The 19731-nt window shown below is 32.7% G+C and overlaps 1 protein-coding gene and 1 long non-coding RNA gene across 2 annotated transcripts in view; one reads left to right on the forward strand and one right to left on the reverse strand.

The window, feature by feature from the left end:
* The window catches only part of LOC126727318 (uncharacterized), a 32808-nt gene extending 13812 nt beyond the window's left edge, over positions 1 to 18996 (forward strand). Inside the window, exons 2-4 of the long non-coding RNA XR_007656202.1 lie at positions 1403 to 2550; positions 3830 to 3890; positions 17545 to 18996. This is a non-coding gene — a long non-coding RNA (uncharacterized LOC126727318). The remainder of the gene's footprint in view (positions 1 to 1402; positions 2551 to 3829; positions 3891 to 17544) is intronic.
* LOC126727316 (basic blue protein-like) lies at positions 12095 to 17011 on the reverse strand. Its single transcript, XM_050432902.1, has 3 exons — positions 16622 to 17011; positions 13538 to 13725; positions 12095 to 12650 (listed from the first exon to the last, which is right to left on the reverse strand). The coding sequence occupies exons 2-3, from the start codon at positions 13707 to 13709 to the stop codon at positions 12451 to 12453; spliced, it is 372 nt and encodes a 123-aa protein (XP_050288859.1). The 5' UTR covers positions 13710 to 13725; positions 16622 to 17011; the 3' UTR covers positions 12095 to 12450.
* Positions 18997 to 19731: the final 735 nt, after the last annotated feature.

Here is a 19731-nt window from a genome sequence, read left to right on the forward strand (position 1 = left end):
ACTTTATTTAGTTGCAGTTAGTTGCCTTTGGGTTCCTAGTTTATTTATTTATTGTGGGTGTGTTTGTGTTGATCTGCTGGCAATAGGGACTAAAGATAGTATTCCACCCAAAAATTATTTATTGCCTCCAGACATGTTATATATTACTTCCATTCGTCTTAATGGAAGTAATTATACTTAGTGGGCTCAAGCAGTTGAAGTGTTTCTTCTCAGTAGAAAGAAGTTTGATTATGTGATTAGTGAACCCCTGCATCTATGGACTCTAAGTGTGCAGCATAGTGAACAGTAATTTTTTTATTAATTTTTTATTGTTTTCCATTTTTAGCAAAATAAGCGGTATCCAAACTCATCCTAAAGATTAGTAGTAGTTTGGTTTTTTTACCAATTGCCAAACTTGTTTGGAAATAGGCTAAGGAACTTTATTATGGTGTTAACAATTTGAAGCAAATTTATGATCTTCATCAAACTTATTTCTCCTTGAGTCTCGATGATTTGTCTTTGAAAGACTACTATAACAAGTTTAAGGGTGTATGTGAAAAACTCAATATTTATCAACTAATCTCCTCTGATGTTAAAACTATGAAGAAATGTCGAGATTCTATGCATGTTGCTCACTCTCTCTAGATTACCAAAATTTTTGAATCTTGTGAAATCACAAATTTTGGCTAGTCATGACCTCCCTTCATTGAGTGAAGTCTTTGATGGACTTAGACATACCACATTATTTGACCCTAGTACAATTACATTCCCTTTGGCTAGTATTGATGCATTACCTTCTGGTGATAAATTTTCCTTTGCCACTTCTATGGGGAGTAATAGAGGTGGTCGTGGTGGTCAAGGTTGTGAGGCTTGAGGTCGTGACTAAGGGGTTTTTGGTAGTGAACAAGGGGGTCATGGTAGAGGACATGACCTTCGTAAGTGCACTTATTGTCATGGTAAGAATCATATGGTAGACTTTTGTTGGGAGTTGTATGGTAAACCCCCGGCTCACCAAGCTAATTTTCAAGTTGAAGAACCACCTTCATAGTCACTTCCACTAGCATCCAAAGTAGTCTCTATTAGGTTTGATTCTACTGCTACTTTGGCTCAACGAGGTACTTCCACTGCTTGTCTTGCCATTCAAGATCCTTGGATCATTAACTCAAGTACTACTGATTATATGACGAGTACCTCAAGTTTATTCTCTAACCTTGAGCACTCTAGTAGTCTTTCCAATGTTACTTTGGCAAATGGATCAACCGCTACAATTTCTAATTTGGGCACTGCTAATCTCAATCCAAATCTTTCTCTCATTTCTATCTTATGTATTCATGATTTTCCTTTTAATCTTTTGTTAATTAGTAAGTTTATTAAGCTTTTGAATTGTGTTGCCATTTTTTAATCCGCTTGTTGTATCTTTCAGGATCTCAAGATGGGGAAGATTCTTGGTGGAGGGCATGAAACCGGCGGACTTTACTACCTGGATCGGTGTGGTTCTTTCGGTTTAGTGGCTTCTCACTTGTCTATCTCACCTTTTCAGCATCATTGTTGCCTTGGTCGTCCATCCCTCTAGTATTCAAAGTTGTCAGGTCGTGTCGTCAAATTTAGTCCTTACAATGTGAAGCATAACAATTGGGTAAACACCATAGGGTGCCTTTTGTCTCTAGGCATGATAGTTGTGTTAGTAATCATTTTCATTTAGTTCATTATGATATTTGGGGTCCAATAAACACTCCTTCATTATTGGGATTTAGATATTTTGTTGATGATTATTCTAGAGTCACCTATCTTTATCTTATGAAATAGAGGTCTCAATTGTTCTCAATTTTCAAATAATTTTTTATGGAAATAAAGACTCAATTTAATGCTTCATTTCGTATTTTTCGATCTGATAATGCTCATGAACGTTTTCATACATCTTTGTCTCAATTTTTTTGATGACCATGGTATTATTCACCAACTTTCATGTCCCCATACTTCACAACAAAATGATGTTGCTGAACGCAAAATGCGTCATTTGTTAGAGGTCACTCGTGCCTTATTGTTTCATATGCGTGTTCCCAAATCATATTGAAGTGATTCTAATCTAACTGCCTGTCACCTGATTAATTGCATGCTATCCACCATTCTAGGTGGTTAGATCCCTTATACTATGCTCTCTTTTGATGCACCTTTGCTTTATTCACTTCATAAGATTTTTGGTTGTGTATACTATGTTCATATCTTAGGTTCAGAGAGTGATAAATTTGATACTAGATCAATCAAATGTGTTTTTCTTGGGTATTCTTGTGCTCATAAGGGATACCAATGTTACTTACCTACTCTTCGTCATCGTTTCATTAGTGCTGATGTTGTATTTGATGAGTCTCAATCCCATTTTCTCCTACGATTAGTAGTGACAGTTCTTCTACTTGTTTTCCTCGCTTATCACCGGCTCCACTTGTGTCTCCTACTGCATCTCCTCCTTAGAAACCACTGCAGGTGTATTGTCATTGGTAGAAACCTCCAACAGAGACCTCTTCCTTGCCCAGTGATCTACCTCCAATTCTCTTCCAATTATTCTATGCAAAGGTAAGCGTACTTTTATCTCTCATCTTATCTCATAGTTTGTCTCTTATGGTCATTTGCTTTCATCTTTCCATGCTTTTACCACTTCCTTGAATTCTACTATTGTTCCTAAGTCTGTCCAAGAGGCTATGTCCATCCCTGGTCAAAAGTTTGCCATCAAGGCGTAAATGTTTGCCCTATTTGGAAATGCTACTTGGTCTTTTGTTACTCGTCCTTCAAGGAAAACTATTGTTGGTTGTCGTTAGGTGTATATTGTGAAGTACTTGTTTGATGGTTCTACTAAGCGTTTAAAGGCTTGCTTGGTTGCCAAAGGGTATACCCAAACACATGGCATTGGCCACTGTTTTAGTTAGACGTTAAAAATGCCTTTTTGAATGGTGATTTAAAGGAAGAGGTGTATACGGAGCAATCACCTGGGTTTGTTGCTTAGGGGAAGTCTAGAAAAGTGTGTAAGTTGCACAAGGCTATCTATGGTCTTAAACAAGTTATGAGTATAAGTTAGAGGTAAAGTAGTAATATCATTGTACTCCTTTATATATATAAGCTGAAGCGTAACATTTATTATTACTACACTTCTATTAAGCCACATCAGCATTCATATCATTATCCTATTTCTTTTTTATTTTTCTATAATTTTTTTAACATTTACTCATTTTTTTAATATTTACACTTTCTCCTTCCTTTACCTTTTCATCTCTCCACTACCTTTTACTTTAATATTGCTCTTTCATCTTTCCCTTCATCTCCCCTTATTTTGTCTTTTCTTATTCACATGATTTTATTATAAATTCGTTATTCTCTCTTCCATTATTTGCATAATTTTCCCCTTAAAAAAAGGTTATTTCTCTCTCTCTCTCAATTTTTTGGTTGATTTTATTTTATTTTTTTGCATTTCTGTTTTAGATTGACAAATTTTTGTATTCTTTAGAACTCTACTTTTGGTTGATGCATTTAATTTTGTATTTTAAGTTTTTTCTTTTTTTCTTTTTTTGTTCTCTTTGATTGTTTATCTACTCTGATTGGTTATTTTTAAAAAAATTGGAAATTACCCTTTAAATCCAAGTTGAACAATATTCAAGATTGTACCATTCTTTTACCAAAGTAGACGAAGGTTACAATAGATGATGTTGTCTTAAACATTATTGCAGGTACTCTTTTATCAAATTTAATTGTTTTTCTTTCTCCTTTTAAGTTATACTATTAAAATATTAACATCGATAGTTTTAATGACATGTAATGCATGTTGTGATATTGATATGGGTGTTTTTTATGAGCCTCCAAGAAATGGCCCTACACTATGGGAATGGGAAATGCCCAACAAATATAAAGGCTAATGCAAAAAGGTTAGTGTCACTTTATTTTCGTTAGCAATGCACTATCTTAATTTATCGTTTGAATTTTCAATCTTTATATAAATATTAAGGTCATATGGTGATTTGCTTATCACGTGTATGATGTTTTGTGTATAGACAAATACCATAACTCAGGCTTTATAATACTTTTGTGCAAGATTGACACCATCAATTGATGGGCATGATTTTTGGTTCATTAGATTGTATGCCTTTTCCAATATGGATGTGACCCTATTTTCATAAGTATTTGTCTCTCTAATTAAAAATTTCTATGTTTGTCTTGGGTACATCTAATTCAAATAATTGGAAAGAAATTCTAAAATTAGAATTTTAGGTAATCAAAATTTTACTTTTATGTTTGGGTTGTGATCATTTATCAAATGTAATACCCATATTTTTGGGTTGTACTTCTAAAATTTTATTGACCATAGTTTAAAATCATCTGAATTTTAATAGAGCAAAAAATTTTACCCCAAATTTTCTATAATAATCTTTCAAGTATCATATCAATAATATTATTAAATAAGGAAATTTTCATTAAACTTGTGCACAATGTTTCTCTATTAATTTCTATATATTAATTTTGTAATGGTTGAAAGCAAATTTGTGTTCCTTTGTTTTTGTTTGTTATTTACAAGCTATTGTTTCTACTTTATGTTTTTTAAATAACAAGACTTCATATGAGTTTCATAAGCAACGTTGTTAATAATAATAATAAGTTGTGTGCTATATTTATTTATTTTTTTATATGGAAGTTGAAAAATTACTTAGAACAATAGCAAGAGAATTATCAAACAAATGTGCAACTGTAAGACCATATAATTAGCATATGTGATCTTTCATCTACTTTGTCAAGAATATGCTAAATTATATTCAATATTTTATTAGATGAATGCAAATTTCAACCTACTGAATGAAAATAGAAAAGCTCATTGGAAAAACATTCGTGTTTCAACTAAAGCTTAACGACTATAATTGAATGGAATGATGAGAATTCATAGTGTCAAAACAATCAAGTAAAAGTCTTTGATCCATTAATAATAAAATATTTTTGGAAAATCAAAACTTATACAAGTTATACTACCTACATTCTTAGGAGGTGTTTGGTACACCCACTTAAACACACATTTTCAGTTTTTAAACATTACACGCATTTTTATACATTTTTTCATCCACACGTATTTCTACACATGTTTTCAAACACATGTACCAAACACCTCCTTAACTTCTACCTACTTTGATTATCATTAAAATTACAAAAAATAAAAATAAAAATAAAGCAGCAAAATTTTTGACCCCATGAGGTCATGAATCAAGGGTATCCAATTAAGCACTAATAAAAATAAAATATAAAATGTAGAAAAATAATGAATCGCATCAATACCAGTCGGCAATTGTGGTTACTACTATTCCATGAAATTTACTCATTTAGGTGAAACAAAAACTTCATTATTTAACAATCAAAATATAATCTCAACTCATTTTATTTAACATTTAAACTAATTTTACGGTAGTAGTATATGTTTTTAATCATCTAAGGAAGTAGAATATATAGATTATCTAAACAACTTATAAGTCAAAACCCAAATCCATAATGGAACTACACAATCAAAGCATGAACATACAACATCAATTATTTTTTGAATTACTGCTTGAAATTTACACAAGTGTTGAAGGCACCTAAATTCAAATAAAAAATAATAATCCAACATAAAGTGTTCTCATGAAACGTTGCAGTGCATTAGGAAAAAAAATAAAACACCACAACTATAAAGGATATTTCCTCGGGTAATAATATAAATTACATAAAAAATAAACTTACCCAATTTAAATATCCCATTTTCCAACATTTCATTTCACCTTTTACTATGTGAAGGTAAAATAAATGATGTGGATATTAATAACTTTTCAACTACTTCAAATATATTGTCTTTTGATTTTTTTAAGGAAAGTGACAATTGAATAGATATGAAGACATAATTCAGTTAAATAAAAAGAGGAAGAGCCGAAGAACTGGATATTAATGATTGTTTCAGCTATTTCAATATTACTAATAATTTAATTATAAGAGACTTTTGATATTATAAAAGACAATAATTTAATATTATTGTCTTTTGATTTTCTTAAAGAACATGGCAATTGAACATGTATTGTAGTGTGAAAGACCATTTGGCTGTGGTTTTATTGAGGAGAACATTAAACATCAGCTATAATTGAAAAATATATTAAATACTATAAGACTTGGGCTTTATAGTGGAGGGTATATGAAAAACATTTATTCACTTAATCGACAATGAAAAATTGTTGCTAATAACTAGAGCAATCACTAATCCATAAAACACACAACACTATAAATTACAAGCCTAAACAACTTAAAAATTACAAACTAAAAACATCATACTAGTACACAATCACAAAATGAGCATACAACATGATCACAAATATTTAGTACAAGATTAAATTACAAGGGGAAAAGAAATCCTTCTTTAAGCCAACATAGAAGGGGACAAAAATGCAAAATTTGGACTAGCAATTGCGCTGTTATGTGAATCAAATGATGAGGAAATACAACTATTATTTTCGATTCTAAATCAACCCAATAAAAAAATTAAAAAAAAACAAACAAACAAACTTCTCCAAAATTATCAACAAATCCTTTAACATACAACTTTTGGAACAAACACATTTTGTATCCCAAAAAACCAAGCATGCAAAAATATTGGAGTGGATCATTGGGGTTGTGAATGTCCTTACCCTTATGGAAACAAGGAATTACATGTTAAATGTGTTCAATTGACTTGAAAATGTATAAATTAGTCAATCGAGTATGGTAGAATTAATATTTCAAAAAAAAAAAAAATCAATTCTACTATAAATTATTCTCATTTTGTTCCAAATGGTAATCTCTAATAAAAAAAAAATATAGGTAAACTGCAAATTACACTTCTAAAGTTTGGGGGGAATTGCATTTTAATCCTAAAGTTTCAAAATTTAGATTTTACCTCATGAAGTTTGGTGATGTTTTGATTTTACATCCTGATGTTTTAGAATTTAGATTTTACCTCTTATGTTTTAAAAGTGTTTGGATTTTACTCCTTAAAGTTTTGGGGTGTTTGGATTTTACACCCTAAAATTTTAGAATTTGGGAGTGTAAAATCCAAACAACTCTAAATTTTAGGAGATAAAATTCCAGTTTTGAAATGTTAGGATGTAAAATCCAAACACCCCAAACTTCAAGGGGTAAAATCGAAAATTTGAAATTTCAAAACGTAAAATCCAATCACCCTCAAACTTTAGGAGTGTAATTTACAATTTATCCACAAAAAAAAAAAAAAAAAGTTTCATGAGCAAAAGTTCCTGTTAGCATGAATTCTACTATATATTTTTGATACGTATATAACACAGCTTGAGACGTAATTACATGACAAATATTAATAATAAAAAGGACCACCCTAAAAAAAATTATCACGTGTAGCACGCAGCGCCGCGACTAGTAAATATATAATATTTTATGCATTAGGGTTAAGTTAATAAAACCCAACACATGTTTTACCTCACAACATATATTATGAATTATAATTATATGAATTATAATCATGAGCAAAAGTTCCTGTTAGCATGAATTCTACTATATATTTTTGATACGTATATAACACAGCTTGAGACGTAATTACATGACAAATATTAATAATAAAAAGGACCACCCTAAAAAAAATTATCACGTGTAGCACGCAGCGCCGCGACTAGTAAATATATAATATTTTATGCATTAGGGTTAAGTTAATAAAACCCAACACATGTTTTACCTCACAACATATATTATGAATTATAATTATAGGTATTTCTTAGTATTTTTTTTAATCGTAGAATAGGACCTTACAATCTTCATACAGATTTTACGATCCGATTCTTAAACCCTCTCACCGATTTTGTGTAGAATCTCGATCTTGATAACCTTGTATATAACTCATGCAGTGTAGTCAAAGGAAAGGTGGAAGGCAAGAGGCACCAAGTGAGAGGTGCCAAAAAGGCACTAGTCCGAGTGAAGCGAGACTTCAAATTTTAGTTATTATACATACAGAGCATATAGAGCTTAAATCTAATGCATCTAAATGATAAGAACAACTCTTTTTGTTACTAATGGATAGGAGCTAGTCTATAAACCAATTTCTGGGAGAGTTGCTGTTACTAGTGCGAGACAATAGAAGAGAGTTTCTGTGATAGAGTAGTGGGTATAACGGGTAAAAAACGTTTGGTGGCAAATGAGAGCTGGGTAGACAAAAAAAGTGAGGGAGATCTGCCATGACAAAAGAAAAAACAAGAGGAATGAAATGAAATATTGAATTAAAATTATTAAAAATAAAGAAAATACATTTTTTCTGAAAATAAGAAAAAGAAAATACCTTTTTTGTTTTTGAGAAATACGTAAAACAAATACCTGGTACGTGCGACTATGGTAACAATGGGACCTCCCAAATCCACTATGTTTTCTGCGTTTTTGTATTTTACGTATGACAGATCACCCCAACTAACCCCAACTGAGTTACTAAGGTTGTGTTTGGCAATATGTAAAATATTTTTCAAGTGTAAAACATTTTCAAGTGAAAATGTTTTACGAAAAGGAAAATATTTTCAGTCATTTGTCTACTTTATGGACAATATGCTGTAAAAACCTATTTTCATCAACCCAGCCATCACCAGCCACCATCAACCACCACATAACTAAAATCAAAACCCAACTACCAAACCCACAATCCACCACCCTTGAAACCCACAAATCACCCAAGCAACCAATCCACCAAAACCCACCCCTAATTGGCCTTCATCAACGCTAGAACTCACCCTAACCCATCACCATTAAACCCCAAATCACTCCAACCCCCGATTCTCCAAAACCCAAAAACAAATATATTTTCAATAAATAAAAAAATCCACAACAACAAGACCAGATTGGTGAGGGAGGAAGGGAGGACAAAAGGGAAGAGAGAGAGAGAAGTAGGATCGGTATAGTAGGAAGAGCGAGAAAGAAGGAAGGAGAGGGAGGAAGAGGGCTTCAGATTTGACCTTGATCGGTGGTGATAAGCACGGCCATGGACAACGGTGGACTGGAGCTTGAGTTTAGGTGTCAGTGGTGCTCTTTCCCTTGTTGATGACCTCTGTCTCTGGTGGCCAGTGCTCTCTCTCTCTCTCTCCCTCTCTCCCTCTCTCTCTGTTTAGGTAGACCATGGAAATGGTTTGAAGGTAAATCTAAAGTGTTAACAATTTTACACTTTAAACCCACCTATTTTATGGTCAAAGATCCTAATTTTCGGGTCAACTAAATTTTCAGTCCAAACCAAACATTGACCATCATGTAAAATGTTTTCCCAATTTTCATTACAGTCGAATCAAATACAGCCTAAAAGGACAAAAGATTGCCATGAGCGTGGGGCATTAGATTCTTTCAAAAGATTGGATTTCCCTCGTTTGGTTGAAAGTTAAACAAGAAAGGAGCCCTCTTGAAAAAGGAGAATCCCTTATTTGGTTGAAACAAGGGAGGAGAAAAAGGAGGAGATGTAGTGGTTCAATTTTTGTGGGGGCCACCATTTTGGTGTTAGCCCAAATTAGGCAGAAATGGGGTGAAGAGAGAAAGCATGATTTTTTTTTTTTTTTGATAAAGCATGATTTTTTTTTTTTTTTGATAAACGAGAAAGCATGATTAAGATATGGGTAAATTACAACTTATTCATTTGTAGTTTGGCCAAAATTTAAGTTGTCTATTTATAGTTTGAAATTTGACATTTTACCCATCTAAGGTTTGACCGAAATTTAAATTGTCTACTTATTGTTTGAAATCTCATGATGTAAGTGTTCCGTTAGATTCTTTTATTCTTATTTGATCTTGTATTTTTATGTTTTTTGTATTTTTAGAGGAGAGAAACATAAAAGTTGAGTAAAATTACATTTCGACCATGTTTTTAAATAAAGTGTGTTACGAAACTCTAACTAAACTAATCTCAGGTGGGTAAAGTACCAAATTTCAAATCACAAGTAGGCAAATTAAATTTCTGCTAAATCATAGATAGTAAATTGTAAATTGCCCTTAAGATATATTTGATTTTTATATTGTAAAATGACTACTATATTCTTAACCATTTTCCTCCCTCTCCCTTTTACAAGCCTTTCTCTTCCCTTTACAAACCAAACAAAGGAAAGATGGAATTCTCATATTTTCTTCTTTCCTTTTGTTGATTTTGTTCTGAAGTAAAATGTTTTTAAACGTAAAATATTTTTAGGTATTTTGTATGACAAGTAAAATCTTTCAAGCAAACCACCAAAATCAATGGCTCAGCCACCGAAGTTTCTAGTGTCGGAGGTCTAATGACCAGACCACCGGAACTGATAGTTAGAGCGGTGTTTTTGGTGACCAGACCATCGACACTAGTTGTCGATGTGGCATCTCTGGCTGTCAAACTGCCGACACCAATTGCTGGTGAGGCATCTTCGGACACCTAACCACAGGCACAGGTCATTGGAGAAGAGTTTCTGGACATTGGATTGTCAAAGCAATGTTTTTGACAACTGGACTAGTGACCTAGCTGCCACCAAATGAGGGAAGGAAAGCCATTGTGTGTTTTTGAAAAATGTTTTACCAAATTTTCAAAGGTAAAACATCTTACAACTTTTTATAAATATATTACAAGTATGACTACATTTTACCTATAAACAATAACCTAAAATGGAAAAATATTTTACTTGAAATAAAACAGAGTGTTTATTTCTTCAAAACAAACGGAGCGTTTATTTCTTACTAGTTTGGGCAGCACACGCAAGGCATGTGTTTGTCAATATAAAGATTAACAAATAAAGTTAGAATTAGAATTTATTTATAATAAAAACCAAAAATATAGTTATTTGATTGTTGAAGTACTTAGAAATTGTACCAATAAATGAGACATTAATTTAACTATATAAGAAAGAAGCACAAAGATTATAATAGGACACATAATACATCACAAACCAACATTACACTATATTTTAAATATATAAATGTGCTTTGAAACGTTAAATAGATACACCATAATGTTAGTATTGGTTTTTCTTGCTTTATATGCCTTATTGATCCTTTAATATAGTTCCAAGATAGTGCATTCTATTTTACAAAACTTGAAATTGCATGTTCATTGATTTTCTAAGGTGGATCATGAGCAAAGACCATGTTGAACTTCTTTCGGGATTCTCTATGTCAAATCTTACTGCTCTTAATGGATAAGAAACTTTTTATCATAAGAGAGCTCAACAAAGCTTTCAATATTCTTGATATCATCCTACAAGTATAGGAGTAAGAATGTGAGTTTTTGGTAATTTTTTTTATAAAATATATGTGGTTCAACCTAACAAAACTCATAAAGGAAAGATATGGATCACTAAAAATTTAAAAAGATCTAAAATGTATTAAAGAACATAAGATACAAAAACACACAAATATGGATGTCATATGAAACACTTTGGATTGCTCATGGTATAAGACAACCATCAAAATCAAGGATTAACAAAAGAAATTTTTTTTCATTATCTTTGAATATAAATTGTTAAATTGTTCCATAACAATCTATAAGGAAACACTACCAGTTACAAATCAATTGAGTGAATACCCCTGAAACTAAAATTACTTCAAATTCTTTAGTGGTTCATTTCTATTTTCTTCTCCACACAGCTCTCTCTTGGCTGTCTTCTTTTTCTCTATGTGGCTCCCTCTTGATTGATCTCTCTTTTCTCTTGTGCGGCAAACCTTGTTGCTGCTATCACACTATCTTATGGTGCACAACATGCTTTTTATATACAAAAAAGCTTCAGCCGCCTTACACTCCTAGTAATACTAGGATTCCTAACACAACTTTAATTATAGTTCTTAAAGAACAATACTCTTTAATATTTCCTAATTCTAATTGAACTAAGAGAGTTCAACTTCATGTGGCTTGTAAGCCACACAAACATAAGCTCATTAAATGAGCAGTGAGCACTACTTTGGTGTGGGCTGGACTTTGGCATCCACGTGCACCCAACACAAAACAGACCCTAAGGGAGGAAGTACATCTTGGACAACACCATAATATAATTTCTTCACACTTTTAACCATATATTTGCAATTGGGTTTCAGCATATCAAATCATATCTTGTACATAAAAGCAATTCAAATTAGGAAAGGAAATATATGTAGCAAACCTTAACTTCAACCAAATTGAAGATGGACATCGATTTATTTCAATATTTCGGGAGAGGGGGGTTGAATTGGATTATGACCATACATCTAACAAAATGTTTGATGCACGCGAGTACCAAATAATATCTAGTGCAAACAACAAAATTGCCTGTCTTATGAGCAAATCAATTCAAGTATGCCAAAATAATTTTAAAAAATCACAGAATTAGATGATAGAGCTCCATAGAAAGAACTTAAAATGTTCATCTTAAAATAAGTCAAAATAGAAACTAACTTTAGTCGAAACCATTAGCATTAAAAAGTAACCCACATGTCCTGACCTGATTTGTCATGTTCCTTCCCATTTGCCTACTCCGCAATGATCACTATTTTCATGTTTTTTTCACAACATCCACGTTTAGTGCAAATAAAATAGTTTGCTCCTTTCTCAAGATAAACTTGATCATTTCCACTGTTGTTTTCGGAAGCACCTATTGGTGCTTTGCATGTTTCATAACCATTTTTGTCTACGACAACCACATTGTACTCTCTTGGGTCGTATACAAACTCTGTAACATAGAAACAAAGAGAAAATCTAGAATCTTAATTGGAGATTCGAGAATCTAATTTCATGATTTGAAAGAAAAAGGAAATTTAACTTGAATAAAAAATTTGGTGGAATGGAAAATGTGGGATTTTAAAAACTAATGTGAAAGCATGAGAAAGAGGCAACAAAGGTCATATGCTTCCATTTTCTATATATCACAGTAAGAATTATGGTAAGTCATTAAGTGCAACCACAATGTGTAGGACATAATTTTTATTATAGTAATCTAGAATATGATACATAAAATGATTTCTTGTATAGGTTTCCCAAGAAATTTGATAGATTAGAATGAAGTGTGAGAAAATGAATTTTCATTGATAAAATTATGCAATTATTTGTTGGTAATAATGGTTCATATCTACCACAGACTTCTTAGCTTGGTGGTACCTCTGGCTCACCCACAGAGAGGTGAGCTTTGTTAAGAGTCCAAGCTCACTGGCCTTGTCAGCAACAACTACTATGTAGTATAGTATAGATTTGCATTGTAATTAGCTCATTGTAACAGATTGGTATTGTTATATGTGCTTTAGACAGTTTAAGATGGTTGTTAGGAGTTAACGGTTGGAATATGAATTGCATTAACAGTTGGAATATTAGTGCAAGAAGTTGTTAAGCTGTTAGACCTGTTGGTGTGATTGCATTAACCTCTCTCTCTCTAATTATTCCCATTATTCCATCTATTCTCTATGTCGCTCTTACTATAAGGTCTGGCGGCCTTGAATCAGTCACATAGCTTAGAGTTTGAATTGAGATTCTATCAATCTCCATGTTCGCTAGCAAATTTCCCTTTTGCAAGTGAGCTTACCTTCTAGGGCCAAAAAAATAATGATAATAAGAGTTTGTACTCACCAAGTACATCACCAGCATGGAAGGTTGTTCCATTAGAATGCCAATTACCAATGTTTTCGGTCCAACCTTCAGGACCTCCAACAAGAAACTCATCTGCCAAAGCAGTCTGACAGTATAATACCAAACCCCACAGAACTGGAATTGACAAAAAATTAGCTCTTCCCAGGGCCATCAGGCTATTGAAATTTCTGCAACAAGGGGGATAGAGAAGAATCATGTGACTAGAATCATGCTAAAGTCACTATCAATTTTATTACAAAAAGTCAAAATTACAAAAAATTTACAAATTGAAGAAACAAAGAAGGAGATTGAAATCCAATTGCATTTGTTATAAATAACCAGGTAAAAAAACAACCAGACTAATAATTGCTAGATGAAGCATAAGATTATACAAAAACTGTGGCCTAAAACAAAATGAACTTACCAAATTCCAAATAGGCCAATGCTGGTATTAAATGCAAAACCTTATTTATTTATTTATTTAACCCCCTGGCCCCTAAGCCATAAGATTTGCAATAAACTTCCCTCAAGATTTGCAATACTGAAACTCACTGAAAGGAAGACTTTGGGGTTTCAATCTCTCAAACACTCTCCTTGGGATCACAAGAGAGTTGCCAATCAGAATCCTAACAATCTTCCTCTTTGGCAATTCTGTGACTAACATTACAAATTTAAAAACAAAAATCCCATTAGAGATTAGAAGTTAAGACTCTTCACCACATGGGCTTGTCACATGATTAACACTGTTATAAAAAATAAAAAAAAAATTGTTGATTTTGCCTGGCTTGACTTGTAGAATTCTGATACTTCTAGATAGGGGAGAGGCACAATTTTTTAAATTATGATATCCAACACCCCCCCCCCCCCCCCCCCCAACACTTTTGGATGAATGTAAAATGACATGTATTACCCGATGTTGTGTTAGTCCTAGTTTTAATCACAGAAGTCTGGATATTTTCTTCTAAATTTATCATTGGTAGACATGAATACTAATTCGATACTGTGTACAAATTGCTATCTAAGGTGTTGGCAAATAGATTGAGGGTGATGTTAGACTGTCTCATCTATGAGTCTCAAAATTCCTTTGTTGGTGGTAGACAAATTCTAGATTTAGTGCTAATTGCTAATTAATGTCTAAATAGCAAATTGAAGTGTCATACACCGGGGTTTCTAAGTTGGACATTGAAAAAGCCTATGATCATGTGAATTGGGATGCCTTATTCTATTTGTTGGGCAGGATGGTTTTGGGGTGAGACAGAGGGGGTGTATCAAGGCTTTTATCACTACTGCTTATTTCTCTGTTCTTGTGAATGGATCCCTTGAAAGATTTTTTGGAAGCTATCGTGGGTTGAGACAAGGTGATCCATTGTCCCCTCTTCTTTTCCTTTTGATTATGTAAGTATTAAGTTAGTTTTTTAAGAAAACTGAGGAGAGTGGTCTTATTTGTGATTTTCATGTGGGACCAATTAACTCTATCACACTTGTTTGCAAATGATACTATTTTGTTCTAAGATTCTTCTAGAGAACAGTTGTTGTTCATTAGGCTGGCTTTGTCTTGTTTTCAAGCTTTTACAAGTTTGAAAGTTAATGTGAGGAAACGTGAGATTGTCCCTGTTAGGGAGGTGGGTAACACTGGTGCATTGGCTAATATCCTATATTGCAGGGTAGGTAGTTTGCCCATGAAATACTGGGGAATGCCGTTGGGTACTCCGCTCAAGACAACATCCATCTAGAATCCTATTTTAGAGAAGATGGAGAAGAAACTATCAGGTTGGAAGCATCTTTATTTATCTAAGGGTAGTAGACTTACTTTGTTGAATAGTAACCTTTCAAGTCTCCCTACGTACTACCTATCCTTGTTTACCATACTTGTAGCTATGATTGATAAGTTGGAACATATTCAGAAAAAAGTTTTATGGGGGTCTTCAAAGGAGTGTCAGATATCCTTTGGTGGCTTGGGATAAAGTTTGTTCACCTCTGGAGATGGGTGGATTAGGGATCAAGAAGTTAGTGCACTTTAATCAAGCTTTATTAAGGAAATGGCTATGGAGGTATGGACAAGAAGGTACCCATATTTGGTGGAGGGTTATTGCCACTAAGTATGGAGAGGCTCAAGGGGGGTGGAATACTAAAGTTTGCAAAAGAGCCCATAGGTGTGGTATGGCGTGGTATTAATGAAGGATGGGAGAGTTTCTCCAAACATTTGGCTCTAGTGGTAGGCGATGGTTCTCATATTCTTTTTTGGCATTATAGGTGGATTGGAGATGACCCACTTAAAATGCTCTATCCTCATTTGTATGCGTGTTCAAATGACATGGAAGTTTGCATTTATGATTTTTTTTGTCATTAGGAGGGTGGAAATGATAGAATTTGGAACTAGAGATTTTATAGGGACTTTCACGATAGAGAATTAGAAGCAGCCTTCTCTATAATGTGCAGTTTTTTTGATTAGTGGTATTTGTAACTGTATTAAGAAAATTTGTGTTGTGTTAACGTTACTCTATCAAAATTCCACTAATCAATGCAAAAAATAAATAATAAAAAAATTAGAGAAATGATATGTTCACAACATTTTCAAAACAAATTCTAAGTAGTTGTTATTAGTTGTTATTATTATGGCAAAAAAAAGTAATCCTAGTATTAGGTTCAAATTTGAACCAATAACAACTAACCACCTATTATTTGTTAGGAAAATATTATGAACATAACATCGAATTTACTGTCACGTCACTGCATTGTCCCGTAAAGTGTATAATAATAATTTAAGGACAGAGATTGATAGCAGTAAAAAAACAGTTTTTAATCTCAATAAAAAAGTAAAAAGAATTGGTTGCGTGGAAAGAAATTGCACCCCAATTCCTCGAGATGGTATTGCATGTTTTGGAAACACGCATCCTCCCCTCACAAGAGGTGGACCCCACATGGAAAACATGCTGAAGTTTCTCCAATTCCTCACTTTGCACGCAAACAATTCTACTCTTTAACTTTATCTATATTAATTTGGCCCCACTCAACGAACAACAATTCACAACCCATATTTCATAAGCTATAGTCCAAAACACAGAGAGAGTTGAATTGGAATACCAGTCAAAAGATCGGCAGATGAGGTCGGTGTTAAGCGCAGACTGAGAACAACGAGCGATCGCCGATGATGGTGAAGGGGACGAGCTAACGCGGATGAGATCGGTATTAGGCGGAGACTGAGAGCAACAAGCGATTTCCGATCGCGATCGCGATAGCCGATGACGGTGAAGGGGACGAGCTAACGCGGATGAGATCGGTATTAGGCGGAGATTGAGAGCAACAAGCGATGATGGTGAAGGCGACGAGCGTGGTGTCAGCGAAATCGGGCGAATTGTTTTGAGGCGTTCAATCTGGGGTTGAGACGTTGTTTGGTTTTTCTTTTTCTTTTTTTTTCTCTCTTATTTTTCTTTTTTAGGGGGTTCATTCTTATTGCTGGAGTGTGTTTCTCAAATAAAATAAAATAATTCATTTATAGGGTAGTAAAAATAATAAAAATATTATATATATAATTTTTTGCCTTCAACTAATGACCGCCACTTGCTTCTCAAAAAAAAAGACAAACAAGGGACCACTAGGTATGTCATTTCATATATGTGTGGCGTTTTGGTTGACATCTTGATTCATGATTATAAAGTTGTATTCTTCTACAATATTTGAACTAATAAATTGTGTAATATCTATTATTTTGGGTAACCCATTGTTATGAAAGTCTAGATTATCATTTCCAAATTAGCCACCGTACATCTATTTTGTATTTAAATAACTTTTGGGCAGTTTTGGTTGCACATATTGTGATTGCCCAAATCAACTAAAATTGTTGCTTAAAATCACGTTTTATATTTGACAATGTAATGCACATATGTGTGGAACAAAATTTCCCATAACTATTTTATTTATTGTTAAGATGATCTTTTGCTTAAGTTTAAATAAATTGATGTCACTTCTTCTATGATGTGTGAATGATGTGTGCATGATTTGTGCAGGTAGCAACTATGAGTCTACGAGTGCACATAGGTTACTCACAGCCAAAGAAAAAGAGGAAAAGCTATAGCAAAAGATATTTCTGTGATTGCACATGGGTATATGATTGCACTTAAGAAAAAGAGAAAAGATATAAGAAAAGTTATTTCTATTTGTAATTTTTTTTTCCGTAGTTTTTTAAACTTCCCTCTATTGGGCGTGTATATATATATATATATATATATATATATTCTTTTTTTTTTGGTAAGCTGCTAGACATATCTTACTTGTACAGTTGTACATAGGTTGATGCATAAATATTTGTTCCATGTCTTCTAGGTAAAGAAAATGTTATTCAATGAACTAAGTTTATTTGTTAATAAACCATTTTAAGAAAGTTGTTCTAAAAAAATAAAAAATGTTTTGACAATTTTTTTTTAATTTTTCATAAAAATTATGTTAAAATTTTTTAAAAATAATTTATTAAAAATGCCCTAAGAACACTCATTAACATACATGACATTTTAGATAATTGATATTCGTCCTTGCAAGGACAATTGGGAATCATCATGCCATTCTCAATGCCACATTTCCACATAATTTTTTTTTATTTTTATTTTTTGTTTTTTGTTTTGGGGACATTTCCAGTCTTTTTTATTTTTATTTAATTTTTTTTTTATGAGAATAACTTTCATTAGAGCTGAAATCCGGTGCACATACTGTCTCTCCACGATAAGGTTCTTCAGTTTTGGCATGACTTTATTGTTTTTTTTTTTTTGGTTAAAAGGAAATATTATTCAACTAGGCCAAAATGGCTAAATTAGAGGCAGTAAGCATACAAAATGACTTTATTATTTCTATTCATGATAAGGTTCTTCAGTTTCGGCATGACTTTATTATTTCTATATAATTAAACAGAATTTTGTGATCTCATTAGTCATTATCCCATAAAGCTTTTCACGATACGGTGATATCATCTCTTACTGATATTGATGAAATTACATCCTTGTACTTTTCATCTTATGTTCTTCATAATTCATATACCCCTTATTAATTACTATAATCAATATTATTTCCCCAGGTTGTTTTGCTACAACTAAATACGTAGTAAATAGTTGCACGCTTCTTTCCACTAGGAGTTATGCTCAATTGGTTTCTCTTCAGATTGGAAAATTTGCTCAAAGAATGAATGGCTAGGGATCTTCAAGCCAATTCGCTATCTTGTTACATCTTCCACGACAGGTCGTGAATGCAACTCTCATGTGATGACCTACGGTATGGATTTAATTACAGTTCCATATTAACTCTTCAAGTCTTTTTCTAGTTTATAGCTCATAATCCTTGTTCTAAGTTCTAATTAACCCACAAGAAAAAGTGTGTCAGACACTTTCCCATTTCATAACATATCCTCCTTACCTTAATCAATAGTTTTAGATTAGGCTTTTTATTTTTATTTTTTTATGTAAGTCTTACATTTTTTAAATGTAACTAGGAATCAAAATGATCTATTTTTTCTTAGAATGTGACTAGGAAATAAATTGTAATTTGTATTTTTCATTCTAAAATCATGTAATCTAATTAATTTTTCAAATGAAATAAAGATGTATTTAATTAGTTTTGGGTTACCTAGTTTTTTTTTCCCCTTAAATAAACAAGTGATGTCTCTAATAATATGACGGTGAAAACATCATTTTGATCCTTACATTTTGGTGTCATGGTTAATTTGGTCCCTACATTTTGGTAACAGTTAATTTGGTCAATATTATTTTTAACTTGAAGTCAATTTGGTCCCCACCATTAACTCGGAAAATGCATGTGGCAAACGGTGTGCATTGTTGACACACTTGGAGCTTATGTGGTAACAAAAATAATACTAATAAAAAATGCCACAGCATCTGAATAAAAAAAAAATTTATTCAATTTTAAAGAAAAAAATAGCATGAATTTTTTTTTTTAGGAAAAAAAAAATCATGAATTTAGATCTACTGGAAAACAAAAATTTTGAAGATGAATCTGGAAAATATCAAACTCGAATCAAGCTACGCAAATCTCAATTCGTTACTCATGTCGTGTTAGGATTCTAGGCTAACTAAACCCACTTGAAACTTTTTTGTATAAGGAATTGAAAATACTCATTGAAATTCACACATGATACAATGGTAAATTTCTAAGAAATTATCAAGAGCTAATTTTTCTCCAATTGAGTCTAC

Source organism: Quercus robur, chromosome 5 (genome assembly GCF_932294415.1).
Source record: "Quercus robur chromosome 5, dhQueRobu3.1, whole genome shotgun sequence".
NCBI classification, from domain to species: domain Eukaryota; kingdom Viridiplantae; phylum Streptophyta; class Magnoliopsida; order Fagales; family Fagaceae; genus Quercus; species Quercus robur.

What these genes read in the sequence shown, in the direction of transcription:
- LOC126727316 (XM_050432902.1), bottom strand. Translation starts at nt 13,709, where the DNA reads ATGGCCCTGGGAAGAGCTAATTTTTTGTCAATTCCAGTTCTGTGGGGT. An exon ending in CCATGCTGGTGATGTACTTG is followed by an intron (nt 12,651 to 13,537) that starts GTGAGTACAAAC and finishes TCTATGTTACAG; the next exon opens with AGTTTGTATACGACCCAAGA.